At 36.3% G+C, this 26,043-nt stretch overlaps 1 protein-coding gene across 5 annotated transcripts in view; it reads left to right on the top strand.

Annotated features, from left to right (window-relative positions):
* The window catches only part of DNTT (DNA nucleotidylexotransferase), a 140,782-nt gene that overhangs the window by 47,196 nt on the left and 67,543 nt on the right, over positions 1 to 26,043 (top strand). For 4 of the 5 annotated variants that reach the window (XM_085065161.1, XM_085065159.1, XM_085065160.1 and 1 more), the window contains exons 3-5: positions 13,317 to 13,396; positions 16,665 to 16,839; positions 23,329 to 23,454. In XM_085065161.1, the coding sequence (XP_084921287.1) occupies positions 13,317 to 13,396; positions 16,665 to 16,839; positions 23,329 to 23,454 (381 nt within the window). Of the gene's footprint in view, positions 1 to 13,179; positions 13,397 to 16,664; positions 16,840 to 23,328; positions 23,455 to 26,043 lie in introns of those variants that run through there. The other variant, XM_085065158.1, reaches the window with a different exon arrangement.

The following is a 26,043-nucleotide window of genomic DNA, read 5'->3' as shown; positions in this document are numbered from 1 at the left end:
AGAGGAAGGAGGAGATCTGATGCAAGGCAGATGACAGTGAGAAGTAATATCCTAAAAGAAGGGTTTGGCAGCTCTTTAGACTCAAAATAATTTTCATCCCTTGTATGCATAAAATCAAATAGCAAATGTCTTGCTGAATCATAATCAGTATAATTAGTTTTCAAAAATGGAAGGGTGTTTTTTTGGTTGCTTTTTTTGTTGCTTTCATTTTCTCCCCATATTTATGCAGGTTCTACCTGTAATTTTACCATAGATAGTTGCTATACTTCTTTTATGTTGATGGTGTTTACCAAAGTACCTTTTATTGTTACTGCTGTAACTGAGATAGGAATCTAGCCCACAGTATACATGCATGCAGAAGACATTTGCAGCTGTCAGAGTTGGCATCTCATTGGCTTGTTTTGAGATCTGTGGATAAAACCCAGTGCAGATTAATGACAAGATATAGGTTTTGGTTTTTTTTTTTTGATAACTGACACTTGGTATCAAGGGGGCTTAGCATCCTGGAAAATTTTGTGTGGAAGGCAATAGAGCAATGCCATTCTTTGGAAAGAAAATGCTATACTTTTATTTGGGAATCTCCTTGCTCTTGTTAAATGCTGTTTACACAATTTAAATAAGTCATAATTACCGAGATTAGACAGAATTCTTAATGTTCCCCTGTTTGTCAGCAGTGAAAATACAACAAATACAGAATTTTGCTCTGTACTGGTGTGCAACAGCCTCTCACTGAACCTTCATAAGCAAAATATTGTGCTAACTCTAGAAAATATTTTTAGATTAATTTTTATTGTGACCAGCATATGAAAGGGAGGTCAATGTTAAAGTTTCACCCTCTTGTTTGTCTGCCAGGGCTGATATTCCCCATGTGCATCCATCACCTTGTAAAGGGAAGCTGTGTTATTATATGCCAAGTTCTGACTTTGATACACTTTCTAGTGAATAGATGTTTGCTGATTGTATAACTTCAGGACTTAATGTTTGCTCAGTTTGAAATGAGGTCTTTAGTGAAGACTTTATTTGAAGATGATATATAGTCATTGATTGTAAGCCTAATGGATTTTCCCTCCACTTTTGGATTGATTAAATAGTGATTTCTGAGTTAGGCATTTGGGAATAAGTGATATTGAACACAGACATTTCATGTATGTTTTTATGCTTTAGTAAGACAAGTTTAAGAAGTGTGTAAACAGTAATTGGAAACAATACCTTTATTTCTATCAAACCGTCTCTGAAAATAACCAATAATATTGAGAATTGTCTTAGTGAGCCAGAGATAATAGCTTCATTTTTTAAAAGTACTACTTTTTCTTGAAATAAGTCTATGTTTAAAGGAAACAAGCAATGTGTTCTCAGTCTGGCACAGTGATTTGAGTATTTGAAATTCTTCCCTTTTCCCAGCAAAAATAGTGGTCACAAGAATGAGGAATTTTAGCTGAGCTGTTCTTAGTGCAGAATTGTCCTCATGCAGGAATATCATCCCTTTGTGTTGAAGTAATTAATCTAAATTGTTCATTGAACAATTCTTTCTCCATTTCAGTTTACTCTTCATATATTTCTGGGTAAAATATTACTAGATATAACACTGGATTCTGGCTTAAAAAAGTAATTAATTTCCATTTTATGGACTGTATTATCGGCTTACAGATTTCAATTAAATTTATGAGATTAGGTTAGAATAATTTATGTTTAGAACAAATCACATGAAGAAAGAAATTAAACCTCTATGGATAGCACCAAAGTTTATGTGACAGGTCATAAGGGTCATATGTGCAATGAGACTAGACTTGTCATGGCTTAAAAAGGCATGTATCATGTTCAGCCATTATGCAAAATATTGTGGTATAATATTCTCTCCTGGGTGGTATAGTTATAGGTAGTTGGATAGCAAGAAAATGTGCCTCTGGTTAATGTACTCCCTCAGTCTCTGAATCCCTCAGGAAAAGTCACTGTCCTGAATTTTTGTTGATATATGACTGCTGCCTCCAATAAAGTAGTAGCAACTGAATGATAAATGTTTTCAACTTTGAGCATTTGACCTAACCAACATAGACAAAATGTTTTTAACATTCATAGAAGTGAAAAGTGTCTATGTGTGAATGCACCAGAATGTAAGTTAAAAGCACATTTTTTCTGCACCAGTTGTAAAGGGCACCACTCTTCCCTAGATCCTACTGAACACTTGTTTACTTATTTAGACTTCTGGAAACCTTAGATGAGTCTCTTGTTGAAACACAAGTTTTTCTTTGCCATCTCTGCAAGTTTCAGTTATACTAGCTGAAGCAGGAATAATCCAGAAGCTGGCCTCAAACAAGGAATGAGAATGAAAACTACTCAGTGTGGAAATCACAGCACTCACCTTGGCTTTCTTTTTCATGTAATTTTCAAATAGATTTGTAAATGCATAGGTGTTAAGTTGCAAATGACTAACAGTCATTATGGAGTGTGATCTTTTGCATAACAGAAACTGATTTATGTAAAAAACCTCCCCTGTTTTATATCCTATGACTATGATTGAACTAAAGTATATACTTCATAGAAATATTGTTTTGATAAAGAGTTTCCAGTGTTTGAAAATTTTCCACCAGTGCATCTGCACAGAAATTGATGAAGGTGAATGGTTTGCTGTGTATTTCTGGTGAGGGATTGAATTTATCAGGGTAGCTGCATATTGCATCATATCAGTCTAAACATATCTGAGTCTGAGTATATCTCATTAGGGCTTGTCCTGATATGTCAAAATATGACTATTAAAAACCAAGATCATAGTTAAAGGAATGCCTGCAACTTATTTAAACAAGAACATATGTTTAAAAAACCCCAAATCACAGTCAACCCCCACCCCAAACACTGTTCAGTGCTGTTACCAAAATCTAACAAAAGCCAGAGATCCAACACAAAATATATTAACCTGGTTGCTCTGGGATTCATTTTGCTTATGCTTGTGTAGGACTCAGTGTTTACAGAACTTAGATAAACCAGTAAATGTCACCAGCAGAATAAGGTAATATTTTTTAACTTCTCATTCAAAAATGATATTTAAAAATAAAAATAGCCCTAAATTTAAAAACAAAATAAGGAATTAGGAGAATAAGTGTTTTGAAATTGCTTTATGTTGCCTGGCTTCACATCAAGTGGAACACATTTTTCAGCCTAAGCTGAATATAGGTTATTTTTGGATAATTGATAAAAAGAGTTTCATTTTTGGTTGAATGAACAATTTTAATCACAGAAAAATATTTTGGTTTCATTTTGTGGACAGTGTTCTGCCTTTTCCAATCAAAGACAGATTTCTTTCAACAATTTTTCAGCAAATGAACCAAACTCACTTCCTTTACCTGCTTGCACTCCTACACCATATGCTTCTCTGCATTCAGCATAAAGCACTTGCCCATGTGAATGCACTAATTTGCCCAAGAACTACATTTAATTAGGGGCCTTGTATGATCACTTTACAAGATTAAGAGAAGAGAGAAGATTAAATAGAAAAGAGGTGCTAAAGCTTGCAGAGGGAAATTATTGCTTTTATGACCACGAAACCAAGCCAGGTGGCTTCTTCTGGATGAGATCTGCCAGTCTGTTGGACACTGCTAGCCCAAGCACAGCTGCTCCCCTCCCCACACCTAACACCCTTATGCTAACAGGAAGATTTCTTTATTGCACAGGAATTCATTAACCATAAACCCACTGGGTAATGTGGATAAATAATCCCAGCAATCCTGACTCCTGCTACCCCAATATTGTCCTTATGCCTGGAATTGCTGGCCCTGTGGTTCTTTTAGGTCATGAGATCGAATTGAATGCAATGCTTAACACTACTGAACTCTGAACTCTAAAGATTTAACTTGTTTGTTAATGTTCAAAAATTATTCCTTTTAACCAAAATCCAGGCACAGTTTTCAGACCTTTGCTCACATCTGTCCTCAATCAATTTTCTCATTTCTAGGCTTCATCTAAAAGACATGCAAATGATCTTCATTTCCTTTGAACCTAATGATTATCCTAACCTAATTGTTAATATGGGTATATTGCATTACACAGCTGAAAAAGACTTAAAAGCAGTGATCTAAATGGAAGGTAGATGAGTTTGGAGTCTCTAATCACTTATAAAAATAAAAAGCCTGAGGAGTGCCAAGTATGCTGCTTAACCTTACGTATGTGACCATTTTGAAATGGGAGGGAGTGGAATAGTATTGAATACTTTTCAGGCCTATTCAGCAGGAATCTGTGTGCAAAGTGGTATATAACTGTTGAGGTGTATGTGGTTTATTTGTAGGACTGAAACAATCTTAACAAGCTTTAGTGTTTTTAATGTATCCATTTAAGTAGATGTTGATTACATGTGACTTCTTGGGAAAGACAACAACAGGACAGACCTTCAGTCATTGCTGTAAGGAGAAAATAATCTCAAACTTGACAAGAAATGAACCTGAGTGATCATTGTTTTGATGTATTGCTAAAATCTTTCTTGCTTGCTCTGGAGATGACTGAGCCACCTCTACAGCTTTTCTTAAAAGCAAGTAATGAAGTAACTGGCTCTGCTGTCTTATGAAATGCTTTCTCAGCTGAGTCTAACCTCAGTTTGCTCAGGCTTTGCAAAGGCAAGGTTTTTCAAGTTTTCCTTGGTGGTTTACTGACTCGGGTGCAGCAGTTGACTTCTTTTGGCTCAGACATTTTGGAGAGAGGCTGAGTTGTACAGTATTGTATTGTGAGTGACAAAGTAGTAAAAAATTGTAACTCCATCTGTTCTATACTGTGTATTTAGGAGTTTAATTTTATGAGTTTACTTTTCCATTATATTCCTAATGATTTTACTGAATGAATGTGCTATATTGCTGTGCCAAGCTGTGTAAAATGATTTTGAAATCATGTATGCAAACACATAAACTGAGAGTGACTGAAGAAGTATTGCCAGTTGCTGCTTATTTCCTGCTTAGTCCTTTGAAAGAGTTTTCCTCAATTTCTGCCCCTCACCTTTACCTTTACCCCTCTGTGTTGTACTGCTGCTTGTTTACACTGGTGTTGGTGCTGTAACCTGCTTGTGGGTAGTGCAGCTGTGAAGGTGACTTGAGGTGATCCTGTTGTGGTTTGCTGTGAAGAAGGGGGAGCATCTGTGGTGGCTTCTATCATGCCACAAAGGCTGCTGGGTTTGTGTTTCCTTGTCTCATGATTTTGACCAGTCAGTAGTGAAGAGAATATGTATAAATTGTTGCTAGAAGTGAAGAATATTATTTCCATTAGTATTTTCTCTCTCAAATGTGAGGTTTTTTTTATTCCCTCTCAGAAATATCCACCCTTAAAGTCTTATTTAGGTAGTTTATTTAACCTCCCTTTGTCAGGATTCACCAAGAAATATTTATATTTGGTTCCTTTCACCACAGTTTACAAGCAGAACAGAAAGGGCTCTTGAAAAGATGGTCTGAACCTTTTTTTCCTGTCATCTAAGCTGAGCATAATTGCCCAGAGTTGTGTCCCCTCTCTGTCCCCTCTCACATCTCTGTGTCCCCAACCCACCCTCTCTCCTTGTTTTCAAAACCTGTACAACATGCAGGAAAGGATCAATAAGACATTTTAACTCACATAGCCTATATACAAGGAGCCAGGAAACCATTGAGTCTGTATAAAAGGAAAGATACATTGTACATATAATTACTTGTGACAGAGAGTTTTCTGGATTTACTGAAGTATGAAAATCTACATGGATATTTCTCTCTGCAGGTTGTGCAATATGGCACATTTTGTATTTTATTAAATGCCTACATAAGAGAATGGAATGATCAAATTTTCTGTAGGTACAAACCCATACTGTTAGCAAAATATGATTTTATCAATATTAACTGTGTGGTTCAGTGATTATGATACTTATATGCATGCATACACTCCCCTTACAATTCTTTCATTAAACTTGTGTATATAGTTTGTCCCATTATGTTTACATAAAATTTCATACTCAGAAGAGACATCTTTGATCACTTTCCCATACATTAAAAAAAAGCAGTACTACATCTATTTTAGTAGTTCAGTATTTTGAGTATCTTCCTCCACAGACTTTTACTTCTTGACGTGATTTTGATATAGATTCACTTTCAGCTGTCAAAGCTGTAGTCTGTGTGTGTTGTTATGGCTTCTTTGGCTTCTTTGCTCTTTGAAGGTTATTGTGCAGTTGCTGTGCATGTTATGTTGTGATATTCAGGTGTTCTCTGTGATGAGTCTGTAGAGTGCAGACTGATCAGTGAGGCCATAAGAGAGAAAAAGTGGTGTTTTCCTCGGTGCCTCATGTAAGCAAGTCAGTCATTTGGCCTTAATATATACAGGAAATTTTCTCCAAATTCTCCTGTTTTACCCATTTACTTTTGACAGTGAAAGCTTGAGTGATAGGTTGGTGTTGCTTCTCTGGTGCTTTACTCAAGCTTGCAGAAGAGCAGCCCAGAGCATCAGGAAATGAGCTGGCTGGGTTTTGATAACATAAATGTACTTAAATTGATAAAATAGTATTTCTTGGCTATATGATAAATTTGGCACTTACCTAAAGCTCTCCATAACCATTAGCACAGTCTCAGGATTTAGGCCTTTCTCTCCTCTAACTTGCCCTGATTTTACATCTTTGTGATTCCACGTATAACACAGTTGCACAGAAAAATTTAGCCCCTATTTTGTTTTTCATGCTTGTATTGATGATATTTTGAATTCTAGTGCGTTGTAAACCTCATAATGATCTTCCAACAGCGAAAGAAAACGATGATATTGAATTATGTCCTTAATAATGTCACAAAGGGTAAAGTAACTAAAAATAGCATGTGTTTTTAGTAATTTTTGGGTAAATTTTAATGGAGCAGCATTTACAAATATACTTACCTGCTTTGTATCCTTCCTGCTGTCATGCTGCATAACATATGATAATAATGAGTTTACCATAGGAACAGAAAACCAGAAGGATAAAGGAAACCTTATGGGAAGAAAGACATTGAAGCTTTTTGGTGAAGTTCTTTAGCATAGTGTGTTCTTGTGATTTATGTCTTAAATACTAAATTACCAGCTTGGATAATACTTACATGTTAGTACATTGAGTCTGACCTTTTACACAGGAGAAAATTAACTTCAATTTCTTAAAACTGAATCCTCTCTGCAGCAGTAAACACAGGAAAGAGGAGTAAAGTTTGTAACACAGCTGCTTCAATTAGGTGCAATTATCCTGTCTTTGAAAAGTATTAAAATGTGTCAAAGCTTGTGATGGAATTTTATAATAAGCAGGTGTGCATCATAAAATAATGGCATGAGTCTTTCACCTATCATTTAAAGAATCAGAAAGGTGACTCTAAAAGCTGCCTTCTCAAAAATGTTCTATGGACAGTGCTTTTTTTGTAAAGATCAATCAAAGTGTTCACAGTTAAGTGGACATGCAGTGCTACATTGGGACATGGTCTTTAGGGGCTGTTGCTACTCTGAATTGACTTAGTCATATTGAGTTTTCTGCAAGATGAAAAAATGGAAGCAAATCTTGGGATAGCCTGGAAAAAGAATTGCTCATAGCTTGAAGAAATAATTTTTTATACAGTTGAAAATAAATTACCCTTCATTGAAGTTAAAGGTAGAGCCATCAAATTCACACTGCAAAATAAAAAATGTGTAAGTATTTTGTGATACTCCAGGCAGCTGCCAAATTATTAGGTGAAGTCAGTAAGAAATGGGAAGTGTGCTTTTTGTGGAAACTGTGTCAAGAGCTGTTTTGGGTTAAAAAAATCCTGCTGCATGATGCTGTTTTCTGCTATGAATTAATTACCCAGCTAGGTTACTTCTGCTGTAATTAGTTCTGCATTAGTGGAACGCTGAACCTCAATAAATTAAAAGGGTGGGAATTCTACTACATTCTACTCTGCTTTTCAGCTTCCTTCAGTTCAAATTTCTAGTATTAAAAAAGGGCTTCTAATTGATTTTTCCTTCACCTGCAAAATTCACAACACATCACTTGGATGAACATCTGTTTTGTTTTCTCTCTGTAGATAACACAAAGATATGTCTAATCCTCATCAGCAATTCCCTCAGCTTCTCTGATGCTCTTTTTTGTACAGCTTATTTCAGTGGAGTGTGCAGAAAGAGCTCTGTCAGGACTCGCTATGCTGTTAAGTGTTACCTGTTGCTTTTGCCCAGTAGTCAAAACCTGAGATAAACTTTATCTTGGAGTGCCTTGCATAAACTTTTGAGAAGAGGGCATGTTGTATAATATTATTCATTAGCTTTTATGGCACTTATTTACTTCTCTCTTTTTTATTACTTGGTCAGATTATCTCCTCAGCTTGATGGTGTGGGAACTTTCCTGTACTACTCAAAATTGAGTGTATAGTTGAAAGATTTTTGTGAATCATGGCAATAGCCTTTTGCCAGTTTTCATTATTTTGGCTTATGTACATCTCTCTTTATTAAATGCATCATGTTTTATGACCTGTAAATGTAGAATAAATCTCACACATACTGCTGTTTGTATGTTCTGTAAACAGGTCTAGAAATGCTGCAGTGTTACTGCAAAGTGCATCAATTCTACCACCTAGTAACTATTAAAACAACTAATTAAAAGAAGATACATGAACAATTTAGATGTCTTATTTACAGTGTCCTACTAGAGGAGCAGGAGAGGACATAAATATTCTTTATGAGATAATAAATGATAAGAATTGTTATTATAACAGCGTTATACTTTTCTTATAACTTAACAGAGTTAATTTCTATTATTGTATGTTTATATAGGAAGTCTCTGAAATGTTCACAGAAACATTATTGAGTCATTGTTGAGATAAATAATCTTTACAGCTACCTAAATATTAACTGTGCAACCCCATTTGTGTAGCTCCTCATCTCTGGAAAGTTGCTTGGTATTTCTTAGTTAATGGAAATATCTTTAATACCAGCAATGAGATAAATGTGGCCAGCAAAATAAATGGTGTTTGATATCCAGGCAGATTTACCTTTGTAACTTATGCTTGGAAGAGCTGCATAACTGTCAAAGGACCTGCCTGGCCATGTATATTGATGGGATTATGCAGATATATTCTGGTTGTTGCTAAAGGTTCACAGGGCTCTCATGAGACTACAGTATAAAGAAAACCATTGATGTACTAGCACGAAAAATCAAAGAACAGTCCAATAACAAACACAACAAGGAGAAGCAACTACCATAAGCAGAGTAACTAAAGAGAGCAATTGTAAACCTTGTAACTGAACAGAGAGACTGAAGGATGAGTGAAAATAATAGTTTCCAGGGAATATAGACATATTGATGTGAGTAGGAAGTAGCTCCTGCTAGGATTTGTCACCAATTACTTTTCCCCATGCTGTAAAGGAGACCCCTATTGCTCTATTTAATTATTCAGAACTATGATATTGCTCTTCTCTAGTTAATTCAGAAAGGGTTTAGGAAAAAAAACCCCTTTATAGAATACCTGTGTATGCAGTAAATTCAACAAGCTGTCAGCTCTTGGTATGATTTGAGAGATATTGCCAAATAAATGATTTTTATTTAAATTTTCATCTTTAATTAGGTGGCAAAAAAACCCCAAACAAAAATAAAAAAAACCCCACAAAACAACCCAGATATCTCTTTAGACTATATACATCAGAAATGTTGTACATTTGATGACAACAACTACAAAATTTTGTGTCCTCTCTAAGTCTACTTTATATGCCAAATAGCATCATAGTAAGCATATTCAAAGCCTACTACCATTTAATCAGTTTTTTTAAAATTCTTGGTCATCTGGACTTCTAATGGAGTTTATCGTCTTTGATGTGAATAATTCAAACACCTATACCTCAGAGCTGCCCCCTGAAAATAATCCAGTGGCTCAAAGAATATAAATGTCACAGAATCAATTAGGTTGGAAAATAATTCTGACATCGAGTCAACCTTTGACCAAACACCACAATGTCAACCAGACATGGCACCAAGTGCCACATCCAGCCTTTCCTTAAACACTTCCAGGCTCCACCATCTCCCTGAGCAGCTCATTCCAGTGTCTAATCACCCTCTCTGTGAAGAAATTCCTCCTAATGTCCAACCTGAACCTCCCTTGGTGCAGCTTGGGACTATAAAAGGTGACGTGGGAGAATTCATTTTTAAACCAGGAAAAATACCTGCTGTATGACTTTTAGGCATTGAGAGATAGGTAGAATAGGTATAAACGACAAAGGAAATGCTTAGCAGCCAAGAAATCCAGGATTTAAATAGAATAGTAATGGGAGTATCTAGGCAAAAACAAATATGAGAAGGATTAAAAAATTTCCATTAATTGGTTAATTGGAAAATACTGAATTACTGAAGAAAAATGACTTAACAAGAAAGCTAAGAGAAATCATTGTGAAATAATAGTGCGTGAGATGCTGTTAAGCCTGTGTGAAATAAGAAAGCATCCAAACAATCACTTCTCTGATTTATATTGTTGGTATTTGAGAGATGCTTTCTCTGAAGGTTAGCAGATTGTAGCTGTGTATTAAAAGCAAGTTTCACCATTCTCCACATGAAAACTACATGAATGGACAAGTAAGATTTTATGAAATATTTACAATGCAGCTCACATGACAGAAGGGCACTTAAAGACTACCTGACAATAAACAAGAAGATGTGGTGAAAGCATTTGCGAATACTGAAATTCAGAGGAACTGTACTTCCCAGCACTTTTCCTCCCAGAGTTCCCATTTGAAGCTAGATCAGTACTCTGGGCCTCAGGGCTGTACAAGACACTGTTGGAGGAGTTTGGGATGCTGTTGTTGGCACCCACATCACAAGAGATGAAAGATGTTTACATAAATGTCCATCAGTATTTGTGTCTCATTCTTAATCTCTGCCTTTGATAGTGAGCAAAACTGATCCACAGCAAGAACATAAAAGTTTGCTCTGGATTTCCCTCAAGGAATGTGTAATACCCTGAGCTCCATGAGAATGTAATGAGATGGAAAAATTTCTTCAAGTTTCTGTGGTTTTAGGCCACTAATCATACGTGGTGTCATCACTTGGATGACAGAATACTTTTCATTTGTCAGAAACAAGAGACATGCTTTTTCTCTGTTGTATTTGCTTTCTCTCTAATGCATGTTCTACTTTCTGTGGTACTGTAAAAATATTATGATATAATATTGTAGGAGAGCAAGTTATTCACTCATCTGGGATATGGAAATCCTGTTAATTTTAGAAGGTGCATTTAATGAAATTGCATCATTGGCACAGACTTTTTCATATTATACTGTGTTTATTAGAGAAGATCTCTTTGCATTAGGTTCAAAGCCAGAAACTGATTTCCAAAGGAGCTGAGTGCCTAGGTTGCTTAGATATTTTGAAAATCCCACTAGGTCTCTGTTTGCAGCTTTTTGGCACCTAAATACACTTGAAAATCTGGCTTAAGAGGTATAACAGTAACACAAAGGAATAATAACTTGCTATTCATGCCAGAAGGATTTTACTGGCACTGAGCATATTGATGTTACGCTGGGGAAAATTATATTTACATGTTTTAGAGCACTGAATTAATTATAACATAAAATAAAACTTTGTTTAACATATGTAAAGAATCTGTTCTCAAATACATTATTCCATGTAGGGATTGAGATAAAGTGTTTTACCAAGCCTAGGAAAGCTATAAACAGGGAAGTGACCAGTGTCCAATGGTTGATCAGTAGTCTGGATAAAAGACATGGAACAACCAAAAGAGATTGCTCAGCCTTAATGTCAGATCCATCACTATTATAATTTTTTTTGCTTCCTTGCTGCTATTCTTTTCCTTAAGCTTCTTAAAGTCTGCTTGTCCATTTTCCAGTTCCTGTGAAAATATCTCACATAATTTCAAAATAACCTTGAAATGATTTATTTTGACCATTTTAAGGTTAGAAATCCAAAAGAGGAATAGATGTTTTGGCTTCCGGTTTATCCTTAGGCAAGGGAAGAAATGAATGGAGTCTAGTCTATATACTGCACTCTGTATATATTTTCTTCATGGCCTCAGGAAGACCTCAGAGCTGAAAGCTCTAAATTAATTTTTGATGGTTACTCTCTATTTTGATGAAAATTATTTCTTTATATCTGCAATAATACAGTTGAAGCAGTAAGGCCTATAGGGTTCAGAAAATATCACCAGTACTTTCACAATTTAATTTTGAACTCAAGGCAATAATTGCAGGAAACAAGTTTTGACTCATTTTCTTGGAACTCAGGTTGTATAGCCATCTGTGATAAAATAACTGAAAATATAATTGATAGATCTGACTTAGGGATTTTTCCACCTTGCTTCCTATCCTGAACGTGAGCAATGAGAATTGTAATGTGACATTTCTGATGTGCTGTGAAGGACTGGTAAAATCCAAATTCTCTGCTACATTAAAAATAACAACCCAGCTTCACATGGGAATGGGGATATTTATCACTGAAGTAGATTTGTGCTGAAGAAAATGCAGATGCTGTCAACCTGCTTGTTTGTGTTCACTTTGCTCTGATGGAAATCCAGGGAGATATGGAACTGGATCCAAAATGACATTGGCAAAAAACTTTGGTGTAGTTCTTAGATGAGCAGTACCCACTCCTCTAGATGAGGAATGATTATGGACTCCATAATCTCCTCTGTAGCTGTAGGGAGGTCACTGGGTGCTTAAAAGCAAAAAGTATGTATATTTTCACTTCTGTAACTGTCCTAGGTAGCAGTGCACTGCAGGGCCAAAACCAGACAGCAATATTGGCATTGCATGCCAAAGGTATATTTAAACACATCTCTAATGATTTTTCTTTTTCTTTTTTTTTTAATTTTAGTAAATAGAATTTAATTTAGTGAATTAATGTGCTTTGCAATTTGGAAAAGTGAGATTTGGAAAAGATTTGAAAGCAGAAATTGGTGGAACTGAGCTATTAAATCAGCTGAATACCTGGTTGAAATTTTAAGATAATTTTGCTATGATCAATATTATTTGGATGAATTCTCTGTAGGCAAAGGCTGTTTAAGGAATGAAAGTGTTTTTGCACCTGTCTGGAGCATTTCTGTTGAAGAAGTCCCAGCTGGTACAGAGCAAGTGATATTTCTGCTTGTGTAGCACCTGGTTTTGATTTCAGAGGGGAAACAAGACAATTGCTTCAATGGGTGGTGACATTAAATACAGCTGTTGCCTGGCAGGAAGCATGTTACCTCTATTTTACCCCAGCAGAAGCACTTCTACCTTGCACCATGGATAGGTTGAAAGCTCCAGTTATAATATCCCAGAGGAAGAGACAGAAGGGCTTTCATTCCCCAGAACTTTCCTGCAGTTATGAAATAAAATTCAGTAACTTTGTCATTTTTATTATGCAGAGGAAGATGGGGATGACCAGAAGGATGTTTTTGATGGAACTGGGAAGAAGAAAAGGTTTCAGAGTAGAAAGTGAGCTAAGGTAGGAAAATGTTTATATATTTTGAAATAACATGTAGTAATGCTGTTTGAAACATTCTAACTTAATAAATATAGTCATACAAGTGACTGTGATTGAAGTTTTTGCCTATGTTTTTGGTGGATACACTTAGCTCTTCCCACTATAAACATGTTTCAGGAGTTCAGCAGGTGTTCCTAGTGGTTTATTTCTATTGTCTTCTGGACAGAGAGTAGGGAAAGAACATTAGAAAAATTTAATTTTTTACTTTTAAAATCTGTGTTTCTAATTTATCTTAAATTTGTCAGTTTTCATGTGGCTTTATATTAATTGTGTCTTTAGCTCATCCAAATCTGTCTGTGTTTATTTCCCCTTTGAAGTCAGGTTAACATTAATCTATACTTAATGGCCAATTTCTAAAGTGAAAAAAGGTAAATACACATTAATTGAAAATATGATGAGTTGGGGGAGGCATTTGTTTACATCACCTCTGGTATTATTTAATCTTTTTACCCTGATGTGTCTCAAAGTTACTGGCTTACACTTTTGTACAATCTGGAAGAACACTGGAAAAAAACCCCACCTTGGAGTAGAATACCACAGATGTGGCATTTGAGAGTGAAAACATACTCCGAGTTCAGATTTGTCTGGTGGTGTTTCAATAAGCCAACTCATTCTGAAGGAAACCTTCCTCCAAACAGTGCTTTACATGAGTGCTGGTTATGTCTTTATGCAGTTTTCCAAAAGCTGCATCATTATATAGGTTCTCTGAAAAGCTGGAGGAAGGCCAAGTATTGATTATTTCTCTAGATCTGTATGAAGATAGTATACAACTAGGTCCTCCTTATAAAAGCTTATTTCCAAAGATTTTTTTCAGTCCCATCAACTTTGAAAGCCTGAGGAGGAAGGGAGGGTGAAATAATTTGTAAAGCAAGATTCAAGCAGGTATTGAACAGAAGTAGGCAATTAGCATCTGATTCAAAGCTAATTGAATTCTTGGGGAAAGAAGAAATGAAGAGTGCTGTTCTGAATCCTACATTAATAATCTGTAGAGGACTGTGTAAATGCTTTATCTGGGCTACTTTTAACGCACAGGTATTTATTGCCAGTATTTCAGATTTTCTCTAAGTTGTATGAGGCAGGTGTTATGTTTAATTTCAGCTTAGCTGCTACTGGATAAAACAAAGATATTTAACTGTTGATTTTTGTTTTTGAAAATGCCAGAGAAAATGCTAAATTTGTTATGTTCTGTGCCAAGAAAACAGCACAGCTGTACAGGTATGAGAGGAAACTGCAGACAGCAGCTAAACGGCTGCTGTGAGCATAGTTATGGCAAAGTTCCCAGATCTGCAGCTTGGTACAAATACATAACATATGAATATTTTATATGAAGTGAAATAAACCACAGGAAGCAGAAGTTTTATGGCTCTAACTGGCTTTTTTTTTTTTTTTACTGAAGTATAAAGATGTGACAGTTTAATTAAAGTAGGACCTAGCAGAGTTAAATAATAATAAAGCCAATAGTATTTAATGGAGATTCACTTAATCTACATTTGCAATCTTTTTGAATAAAATAAATTGAGATTTGTTCTTTTTCAAGGAGTCTGCTCTGCAAGATCCACTATGTGTAGAGAAGAAAATTGTGCTATAGCATAACAGTTTTCACATTTCTGAAGTGTAGTACTTTCAAGAGCTTTCTTATATTTCCAAAATACAGTATGCTTATTGCATTGGAGAATTATTTGGTAACAGTTTTCTGTGGAGTGATTCCAGTATTTGCCATTGCAATTTCATGACTTAATCAAATAGGTGATTACTTGTTTGAATAAGGATCACAGGGATAGGCTGGGGCATTTTCTTGGTCTTCTGGAATGCAATTTGCTTTGGAAGGTTGTGCAGTCTGCCTTGAACAGCACACACCATGTTTTGAAGTCCATGCTCACCAGCAATCTCTACCAGTGGTGTCCTCTCTGCTCTGACAGGCTGGTGGCTGAGCCTCTCCAGGTGTTACAGAAGGGCTGCAGAGCAATCTGTCAGGGCCATTTGAAATTTACTGTATATGCACAAGGCTGTCACCAGCATGAGCTAGCAGAAGGTCACAGAGACTTTCAAATGGAGGTGGCTGCCATCAAGACAATTTATGTTCCAATTCAAGCTTTATTTCTATAAAAATAGTGTCAAACAGTGACACTGCCTGTCTGTGCCTTTCCTGCAAGGAGTTTAGGAGTCTGTTGCCTGATAGAAATTAATGTTGGAATATATTTTTGAGATACTGAGATCCTACAAGTTCATGGAAATGAAAATTTTTCTTCTTTGTCTCGTGTTTTTTGTGTGGGTGACAGCACCCTTGTGGGCTGTGTGGGGAGCAGGAGCACTTGGATCATTCAAAATTTCCTAAAAAGTTTGTATTTTTCTAAACTTGCTGAGAAACATCACCAGGCCAGATAGAAACTAACAGATCATCCTAATAATGAATGTGATCTTTTATTGAAATGTGACTTTGTCCCTTCCCATTATTTTCCTGTGACAAGTACAGAAGTGTGTCTTTTCAATCATGTGATCCTTTCCAATGTTGTTGTAATACAACAACCCAAATTTGCTGCAATAACCTTTGTGTTATCCTATTTTTATGTAAGGGACACCATATAATGTATTGACGTGCAATTCAACCTGTAAATTTTATATTCACTAAACTATCACTTTTGTTAGACTAGCTTAGCAGCAAGGAAGTGGTGCTTAGATGGAACATAAAATTAATAAAATTTAATTCATGAGCATTTGGCAATTCCATATGTAATAAAGAGCTTTGTGTAAGTGCAGAAAACTTAAATATCCAAGAAGATATTATTGGCTGTAAAGTTTTAAATAATTATTGTTAACTATCTTTTTAATGTTGCAAAGCTTTCACTCATTGATGAGGAATATTGGGAAGATGCTGTCAGGTGTCATCAAGCAGCCTTTTAATTATGGTACTGCTTGTGTAAGCTAAATATTTTCAGATCTGCAGAGAATATGTATTAGGTTAGTGTCTATAGCAGGTAAATGATGCTTCAAGAAAGAAAATGCTGCACTTACAGGAGCTGTCAGACTATAGCCTTTCCTCAAGGCAGAGTCAGTGACTGGAATAGATATATGGTGATATGAAAACTTAAGTGCTTCCCTCATCCTAGCATACAATGTAAGCCACAAATTTCAGGAAGTGGATAGTAAGTAAATATGGAAATAACTGCTCTGTGTCTGTCTACAGTTGGATTTAGTGAAAAAAAAGAACTTTTTGTGTACTTCTTGGCAGTGACTCTGTCACTCATATTGTGGCTGAAAACAACTCTTACCTGGAGGTGCTGGACTGGCTGAAAGGACAGGCTGTGGGTGACAGCTCTAGGTTTGAACTCCTGGATATCTCCTGGTTTACAGCCTGCATGGAAGCGGGAAGGCCAGTTGATTCAGAAATGAAGTATCGTCTCATGGTAAGAAATGTCCTGCAGTGAGAGTACAATGACATCCAAAATTAATTGCTCTGATTTTTTTTTCTTTTAATCTAAAACTTTTATATTTGTACTGTAATTTTTGAATTTAAATTCTTTTTTTTTTCCTCTAAAATTTATATGGGTAATTCACACAATTTTAATGATTAAAGACATCTTTCATGCCCTCTCTATCAGTGTCTGGTAATGCTGATTTTCTGTGTCATCAAAGGTTACAAACTACTGAATCACAGAATGGCTTGGGCTGGAAGGGACCTTAGAGATCATCTAGCTTCCACTTGCCACTAGATAGGTTGCTCAGTCCCATCCAGCCTAGCCTTGAACACTTAGAGGGATGGTGCAGCCACAGCTTCTCTGGACAACCTCTTCCAGTGCATCAACACCCCCACACAAAACAATTTCTTTTGTATATCTAATTCAAATTTCCCCTCTGCCAGTGTAAAGCACCTTGTCCTATCACTGTGCCCTTGTGCCAAGTCCCTCTGCAGCTCTCTTGTAGCCTCTTTAATTACTGGAAGGCTGCTGTTACATCTTCCTGGAGCCTTAAGAGGCTGAACAGCCCCAGCTCTCTGCATTATCCATCAATGAGGCACCTGTTGCTGTTCTGGTACTTGTGGTATTTGCTCAGATACATCAATATCATGATAAATATCCCAGCGAGAGCAGTGCATTTTAATAGGCCCTTGATGGAATACCTGGCCTCCTCAAAACAATGCAAAAATGTTACAACTTCTGCTGTTGCAGGGTGATCAGCTAACAGCTGGGCCCTTGAAGGACCTGTGAAAAGAAGACTGTAGTCTGTGGATATGTGTTTACAGCCTTGGTACAATTGAGTAAAATTGTGTTAAGAGAAAAAAAAGTTGTATTATATTCTGTTATCTCTCAATGGAAGCTGTAAGTCAGAGGATATTGTAAATAGCAGGCTGAATGTTTGATGAATGGTTTTGACCTGGAAGCAATGGATGATGATGTTTTCCTCTGATCTATACCTGACAAAATTATCTGCTAATTTCTCAGACTGGAGCACAGTGGGGAGCAGTGGCATTCAGTCCCTCAGCCCAGACTGTAAGTGATGGGGGTTTGGTAGGGATGCCAGGCAGCTGTGCCCAGCTTGTGCCACTGAGCCATGAAAGAAGCCCTGCCCTGCAGCTGGAAGAACCTTTCCCTCGTTCTGTATCCGCGTGAGTCTCACTGCACCGGCAAAGAAATTAATTCATATGTCAGGAGAGCTGCAAGTGTGATCTAAAGCTCTCTGAAGTAAAGTGAGAGATTCCTGTTGATTCCTGAGGGTGTGGATTAGGCTCTGTGTGAGCTGTGACCACCCTGGGACCACGGCAGGATCTGCAGCTTCTGCCTTCCTGTGAGGCACAGAATGCCTGAATATTTAACAGCAACACTGTGCTGTTTGCTGCTTCTTCATCTTGATATTTAGATTATGAAGGGTGATTCATAAATACCATCCTCTCCCAAGAAAAACTGTAGCTCCTGATAATTTTTTTTTTGGTCATGTTTCATTTTCATTGCCAGAAATTATTTTTCAGGTTTTTGCATGTAAGAATTGCTGTTTAATAATACTTTGGGCAGGGGGGAGGGGGAAGTGAATACACCAGATGGAGCTAGTCGCTCTCAGACTCAGCATGATTCCATGACAGAATGTGTGTTTATATTTGAAATCCTTCCAAGGATATATTTTTGCAATAAATTTATAATATTTTCAGTGAATCTGATGGAGAGAGAATAGACCAAAGAAATTAATACAGAAAGAAAAAAACCACCCAACAGAAGGAAGCCTTGTTGGTTTATTTTATCTTACAGTCCATAAAAATATAAATTCAGGGAATGCAAAGAAGTTCTCTAAACAAGAAATATATCAAACCCATGAACAAAATCCTGTGAACCTTCCTGAATGTTTCACATCAGCATTAAAACAAGTTACCATTCTGTACATTTTTAATTTCAGCAGCGTGAGGAGATCCTATTGATTCAGATATCTCAAAACATATGTTTTCATCTTTTTTTTTTTTTTGCTTTTCAAAGCAAGAAATGGCTTTGCCTTTCTCAAAATTCCTCCAATTTTTTTTAAGTCAATGAGAAGGAGACTGCCTTAGTTTCCTTTTACAGAAAACTCCTTTTCAAATATTGCTGGAGCATAAACTGCTGAAAAAGGTACCAGCACTGTCAGGAGATCCTTATTATACTTTGAGACTGGCTGTGCAAGTAAGAGCTTCTGTTTTTATTGAAACATAAAGATTTCATGCGAAGAAATGTAGAGTACAATAAGGAAGCCAGTGGCAGCTATGCTGTTATTTTTAAAGTTTGTAGTTAAGACCAATCTTAATTATATAGTTGCTTTAAAGTAATAAACATTTTGTAGAGCAAACAGGGAGAAAACAATTCTAGAAGTGTAGCAAATTTAAAAATAGGTTTATTGTTCCAATGTCACCATGCTAATTCTTTTTTCTGCCTTGAGAAATGAGGAAAGATTGAAGTAAAGGTTAATTTTCTTTTTAAGTACTAGACCGAACTCATACATAATGTAATTTAATTGGAATTTCACTGAAGACAAATTTGGTTCGTTATGTCAGACTTGCAAAATGTGAAATGAAAGTGAATTAACAAACCTTGAACTCATGCTAGATCATGAAGTTTTTCAAGTAAAGGGAATGGATTGCAGTGGGGGAATGTTTTGGCTCAAACCTTGTCCCCCTGTAGTTTTGTGGTAAAATTCCCATTAGTATCAATAGAAGTAAGATTTCATCTTTCAGATCCTACAGTAGCCTTTTTGGAAGGTCGTTCTTCATTCAGGACATTTGTTTTATTGCATTAGTAAAAGGAAATGCCCTTCTCCATGCAAAACAAGGGGAATAAAGTCAGAGTTACAGACCATTAGCTAACATCCTAATTACAATTGTCATTAAAGTACATCTTTCTTTGGCTGTGAATGATCCGAGAGATGCTCTGATGTTAGTGATTTATAGAGAATAAAAGGTTGGTTGACCAGATTTAAGGTGGTCAGAATTATTATTGATTCATTCGGTCACAGTTGACTTTTAGGGTTAGTAGCCATCATTTGATTAAGAGTCTGTGGAAATATCATAGCCAAAAAGCTGCTTTAAAAGGAAAGCAAAAGATTTCTCTGGCAAAGGTCTGCCCTTGTCCAGAGATACCTTTCCCACCACAAGCAGATGGGTGGGAATGATGATAGCATGTCATGGACATGAATATGTACACAAGAGCATCCCCACATGCTAGAAAGTCCTGATGTTTCCTGGGTTAGGGAAGAGAAAGAGGCAGAGGGGAGAATTTCAGAGGGATTAAAAGAAAGGAAGAGATCTGTAAGAGTCCTTGCACAGTCAGCAGCCTTAAGAGCTGTGCTCTGACTGCATGTCTTCTGCCTTTTCCCCAACCAGAACCTAGAAGTTGTTAGCTAATTAGTGTAGTTGGATTTTATTTTTTCTAGAAAGGAAAAGAGATTTATTTATTCAAACAAAGGATTTTCCTCTACATTCGAGAAAGAAAGTGCCATCTTTTGATCCTTTGTCTTATCATGTGTCAGGAAGCTCATATTTAACATTTTCTGGAGCCTCTCACTGTTTCCTTGTGAAAGACAGAGGCTGTAACTAATGAAAGAAATCCTTCATATTGACAGTTGGAGTTTCCCAGGAAATAACACGAAACTTATAAACTAGCTGCCTTCTCTTTATAAAATGCTGGATATCAGAGGACTTTATTATTTGGTCAATGCTGCCTGGGCTTTATGAAGCTGCTGGCTGGTTGTATCTCTGCACCTTGTTCATTGCTGCTTCATCTCCTCTCTGTTATTTCCCTATGTCATTATACTTCTTGGTGTATTAAAAAATAATTTGACAAAGAGCAAAGCAGTTCCCCACAACATTAGTTCTGCAACCAAGTCTCTCTGCTTTACAAAGTGATGCTAGTGGTACAGGCTGTTCTCCCTGCTTATGCCATGTGGAAAATGTCATTGTGAAGGAGTAGCAAGTGACATTCACTGCAGCCTGGAAGTGGGGTAGAAGCTCTGACTAGCTCCAGTGATCAAGTAGCCTGCACATTTGGATATTTTTCAATGGTTGCCCCTGTGCAGTGTACTATAATTTCATTTTAATGCAGAGTTGTCTGAAAAAAAAAAAGCTTATATTTTTCCACTTTTCTCTTATCTATAGCTGTTTTTTCCTAGTACAAGAAATTATTTTTGATGCAATGAGTTTCCAGGATTCCTTGTTCTACACTGTAATTGTGATTGATAGAACTTTAGGTTTGTCCCATAATTTGTACATACAATTTTTTTCCCATCTGGTTTTCCCACCAAAAAGCAGTATCAATCCTGGTCGTGTTCTGCTGCTGCTAGATCATTTCTATAGTCCTCATGCAGGCATTGTAACATTCCCTGCAAATCAGACTGTAGTAATTATTGTATGCCAGATGTCTTTGCTGTTAATTTCCACCCAAAGTTTCTTCTGTTGTTATATATAATCAGTTCCTGTTTAATTAAATGCATAACTGTTACTGATTAAGAAAAATGCTCAAATATCTTTGATAAGGCAGGAAAAGGATGTTTATGTCCAGTCTATGACAATCTTAAATTTTACATTTTCTGCATTATTTTTGCCCTCCTCCACAGTACCAGGTAATACTGCACATAGTGCTCTTGTTCTTTGTGTGTCTGTGTCCTAATGAAGGTAACAGCTTATTATATATTCTATTCAGTAACATTCTGTTTGTTCACAGTCTTTGCAGCTGTCACTATCATTTCAAGTAGTATGCTAGCACTAGTTGATCATAGTTTTTATGATTTAAAATGAATTTTAAAATATAATTCATGAATGTGCACAAAAGTGGATGAGTTGTGCTGTTGTCCTGACTGAAACCCATTTTGGTTATTCCCAAGACTGGTCTTATACATAAAACAGCTTTCTTCCTCTCAGTGTAGCCATGAAAACCACCATATAATGCACTGCTCCTTCAGCTGTGCAAGCAAACACCTTTTGTGTGTGTGTGTGAATACAGTTATTTAACTACTTTTTATCAAATGCAAAGGCAATTTAGCATGAAATTATATTTGGGGGTGTGGTTATGAAAGTATTCACATGCTTACAGGTTTGCTAGCATTTTGTCTGTATGATTTGATGCAGGGAAGAGAAGGCTCATCATTCCATTATTGGTGTGAAAATTTCTGTTTATGTGTATTCATGATACTTTTTATTGTTATTGTTGAACCCTTTCCCTGTGGCTTTTGGATAGTGCAATGCAATAGATGTCTGAACACACCTGCCAAAAGTTTTCAAGCAAAAGGACAAAGAGCAAAAAATACACAGAAATGCTGAAGTCACTTCATGTTTCTGAAGAATTTCAGATTTGGCACATTAAAGGGAGTGAAGGAATTGTAAGATTGGATATATAAAGCAGCAGAAAACCAATGTGAGATTGCCTTTTTCCAGGTGCTCCCTGGTCAGGACATTCTCATGTTGAAGACTTGTGCTCAGGATTCTCTTTTGCCAAAGGGATATGAGTCTGAATTCTGCCTTTCAAGAGAATTCCCTTCCCATCCTTCAGGGGTGGGTTGCCCACAGACCTGTATGATCTTGGTCTGTTTTTCATGGAGCAAAATTAGGTGAAAAGTGTGTGAACATGGAGAGAGCCTGGAGATTAGGAAATGTCCATTTAAGTTTTGGCATCTGGCTCCTTTTCCTTGCTTTGGTGAACGTGTAGAAATGATGTCTGGGTTGGATCAGCATGTATGGGAACTGGCTAAGGGAGAAACTGCATCATAAGGTGAACATGGGCTGTTGGGTGAAAAAAGGATGTCTATTACTCTTCTGTAACTGTTTATAAGTATTTTCTTCACTCTAAAATGATCCCAAAATTGAACATTTAGCTTAATGAATTAAATTCAAAAGAAAAAAAGAAAAAAGCTTTCTATCATTTTACCTGCAAAAGGGGAGAAAACCCTATTTATTTCTGATTCATACCAACATTCTTCCTCCACTACTGAATTTAGCTACAGACTGAAAAAGTCAGTTATTTGAGCATTTCTCTTTGGTCTAATATTCCTAATCTTGTATTCAATAATCTAGTGTTTTCTGTGAAAACTCTGTTCTTTAGAGCTTATCTGCTCTTAAAGCTTCGTAGTTTTTCAAACTTACTGTAATAGTAAGAGTAATAGAGACACACATCATTTAGTAAGAGTTTTTTTTAAATGGCAGTGCCATTGAAAACTCCCTGCAAGAACTTAGTGCAGAAAATCAAAAATCCCAGTAATCACCAGATAAACTGATAGTGTCAGTGCAGCCAATGTGAAATGGAGTGTTTTTCTTAGGAGGATGACAGGAACATTATTATTTTCTTGCCTGCTCTTTAAAGGTATGTATTTTGGGCTCATGAAATGTAATTTTGGTATTTTTAAGCTATTTGCCAGGTGTGTCACCAGGCCTTATTTCCTTTTTTCCTTTTTAGGAGCAATGTCAATCTCCCCCTTTGAATACACCTGAACTGGAAATGCCAGCAGTTACTGCAACAAAAGTATCTCAATATTCATGCCAGAGGAAGACAACTTTAAATAACTACAACAAGAAATTCACGGTAATATTTATTCTATCTGTAAAATAAAAACTAGTATAATTAAAATAATTAATATAGTACTTGCCTCAGTATTTTCTATGGCATCCTCAGCAAATTAATGAGTAAACAGGCAGCACAATAACAATTAAAAAAGTTATAAATCTGCCATATTTAAATTAAAATTGAGTGCAAGCTTAATTACATCCTCTAAGTATTGCTGAAAGCTTAACACAGTGGATCTTTAAATACATTAATAGCTTGTAAACACATGAATTTTTAAAACAAATGAGAGAATAACATTCCAAAACTATATTTTAACCTTTCATCAAAGTCTTTTTTGACAAGCTTGACATGATGATAAACAAAAGTTTGGTTTAGGTGAGTCCAACGTACTTTACAACTGTTGTGCTGCCTTTTGGTTTGCCCAAGTGCTCAGTTCTTCAAAGTATGGTTCTAAATTTTAGGTTTTCACAATTGGGCAGTTATGAAAACAGACTGCATGTTAATTACTTTAACATGACAAAACCCCCTTTGAATTGTCCAGTTAAACAGAAATCTTGGAAACTGTCACGTATCCTGGTTAATGCTCATAAAACTGCACATTTCAGTGACTATGAAGAGTCTGAGTCCTCTGGTCTGACTTCCTCTGAAGTTATTGTTCCTAATGACTCCTCCTGGCTGGCTCCAGACACTCAGTGACCACTGTTCAAAAGGAAGCATTTCTCAGAGACTCTAATGTAGAGCAGTCTAAATATATCTGGCATAGTTACATGCATATGTTTCAACTATGACATCAAACACCTCCTCATTTGTCTAAAGCTTTCTTATTTATTTTGTCATTATTTATAATTTTTATGATGCTACTTTGTGTGGGCCTATAAATACACATAAATATTTCAAGAAAATATTATTTTTAAGATCCATGTAAAAAGAATAGCAACAGATAACAGTTGTTTGTGAATATAAACCCTTTAAAAGGTAAATACTAAAACCTCTGGGAATTCAGAACTAAAGATAAGCCTACAAGAAACTCAAAAATGTCTTGATCTGAGAATGCAGAGTTAAAAATTAAACAACCTAAAATTTGGCTTGTAGTCATGTTTTGAAATAACCAATGATATGATACTATTTATGGTACTCAAGTAGGTTAAACTCTTTACTTATTTACAAAAAGTCCCTGTTTGAACAACATGATGGGAATTGAGTTTTGACCCTGTTTTGAGGCTGAGGTTGGACTAGAGACTTCCCAAGGTCCATTCCAACCCTGATGATTCCAATATTCCCAAAACTTCATTTGAAATTGCTGTATTTCCTGACCTCCTGCTAGAAGAACAAGGCTGTGATTGTAACCATCTAACCTCTTGAAAGCAGCAGTTCTTTTTCACTCTTTATAAATACCAAATACAAGCTGCTGTAGGGGAAAATGTCAGACCAGACACAGTATGACTGAAACATATAATACACCAAACTTCTTGGGGAAATAGGAAGTAAGCATCTTGGTTCTACACTTCCTGAAAACAGAAGAATGTGGGACTTTGGCTTTTTTATGAACTCTCTATATTATGTTTTTTCAGACATTCTGAAGGTAAACAATTCAAGGAATGTGATGGGTAATGACAAAGTAAAATGGTTGCTCCCAGAAGGCCCAAAGTTGTTGATTTTAATTATCATTAACATTTTGAGCACATTCATTGGATGGTTTCTGTTATACCTGTGTTTCACAAAGGCAGAACTTAAATTACTACCACATTTATCAATTCAGCAGTCTTAATGTCAAAGTACAACTTGTATTTGATAAGTGGATTTAACTGAACACATTAGAAGTGGGGGTAGTTTGTTGACAGGAATATTGAGATTCCCCTCTGTTGTCCTATACATCAAACATTTCTGAGTCTGGGTAGACATTGGGTTTTGTAGTGACAAAGGTATCAGTTTTTCATCTTTGACATATTTTGAGAGTAACTTCCCTGAGTTCATGCTGTATTTTGTTTCTGGAGGTGCAACTGGGCAAGTTTTAATATGTGAATCTGTCTAGAATCAGCATCTTGACAGTCATAATGGAACTCCTTAGGGCTGTTTCTCTTATTCCTCACAACCAAAGCTGGCAATGACAGCTGAAGGGTTGGCTGTTTATGGACTGCCAGAGCTGGCTCATGCTCTGGAAAGCTGCCAGTTAGTCTACCTAATGTCACATGAGCCTGATTTTTAGATTTGCTGTTGTTTTCTTGGGCTAGTATTAATCCTGTAATTCACATTCTCAAATAAAAGTGTTCCAACAGATTTTTCGGCGCAAGCACTTAGCAAATGCACTGAAGCATTGGTATAATTCACTTGTGCATGTTGTGGGCAGCCAACCATTAAATGACAGATTTTCCCTGGGTCAATACCATACATCCTGAAAATTGGGTCCAAACCATCTTGAGTTATGTGTTGATGGTAGCATTTTGTTATAACAACTCTATTCTGCAGGCCAGGCTTTTTCCCTTTACTTGCAGATTTTCTGTTTTCTTTGCTTAGCTTGTTTTCTGATCATGCCTATAACAGGGGTACAAGGCTATTATTTGCTACTACATTCTTTGATAAATTCTTGAATTCTTCATTTTACTGGAC

The sequence above is a fragment of the Lichenostomus cassidix genome, chromosome 6 (genome assembly GCF_008360975.1).
Source record: "Lichenostomus cassidix isolate B80296 chromosome 6, HeHo_3.0, whole genome shotgun sequence".
NCBI lineage: Eukaryota > Metazoa > Chordata > Aves > Passeriformes > Meliphagidae > Lichenostomus > Lichenostomus cassidix.
The sequence above is the reverse complement of the archived record's forward strand: the minus strand, read 5'-3'. Positions and strand labels throughout refer to the sequence as shown.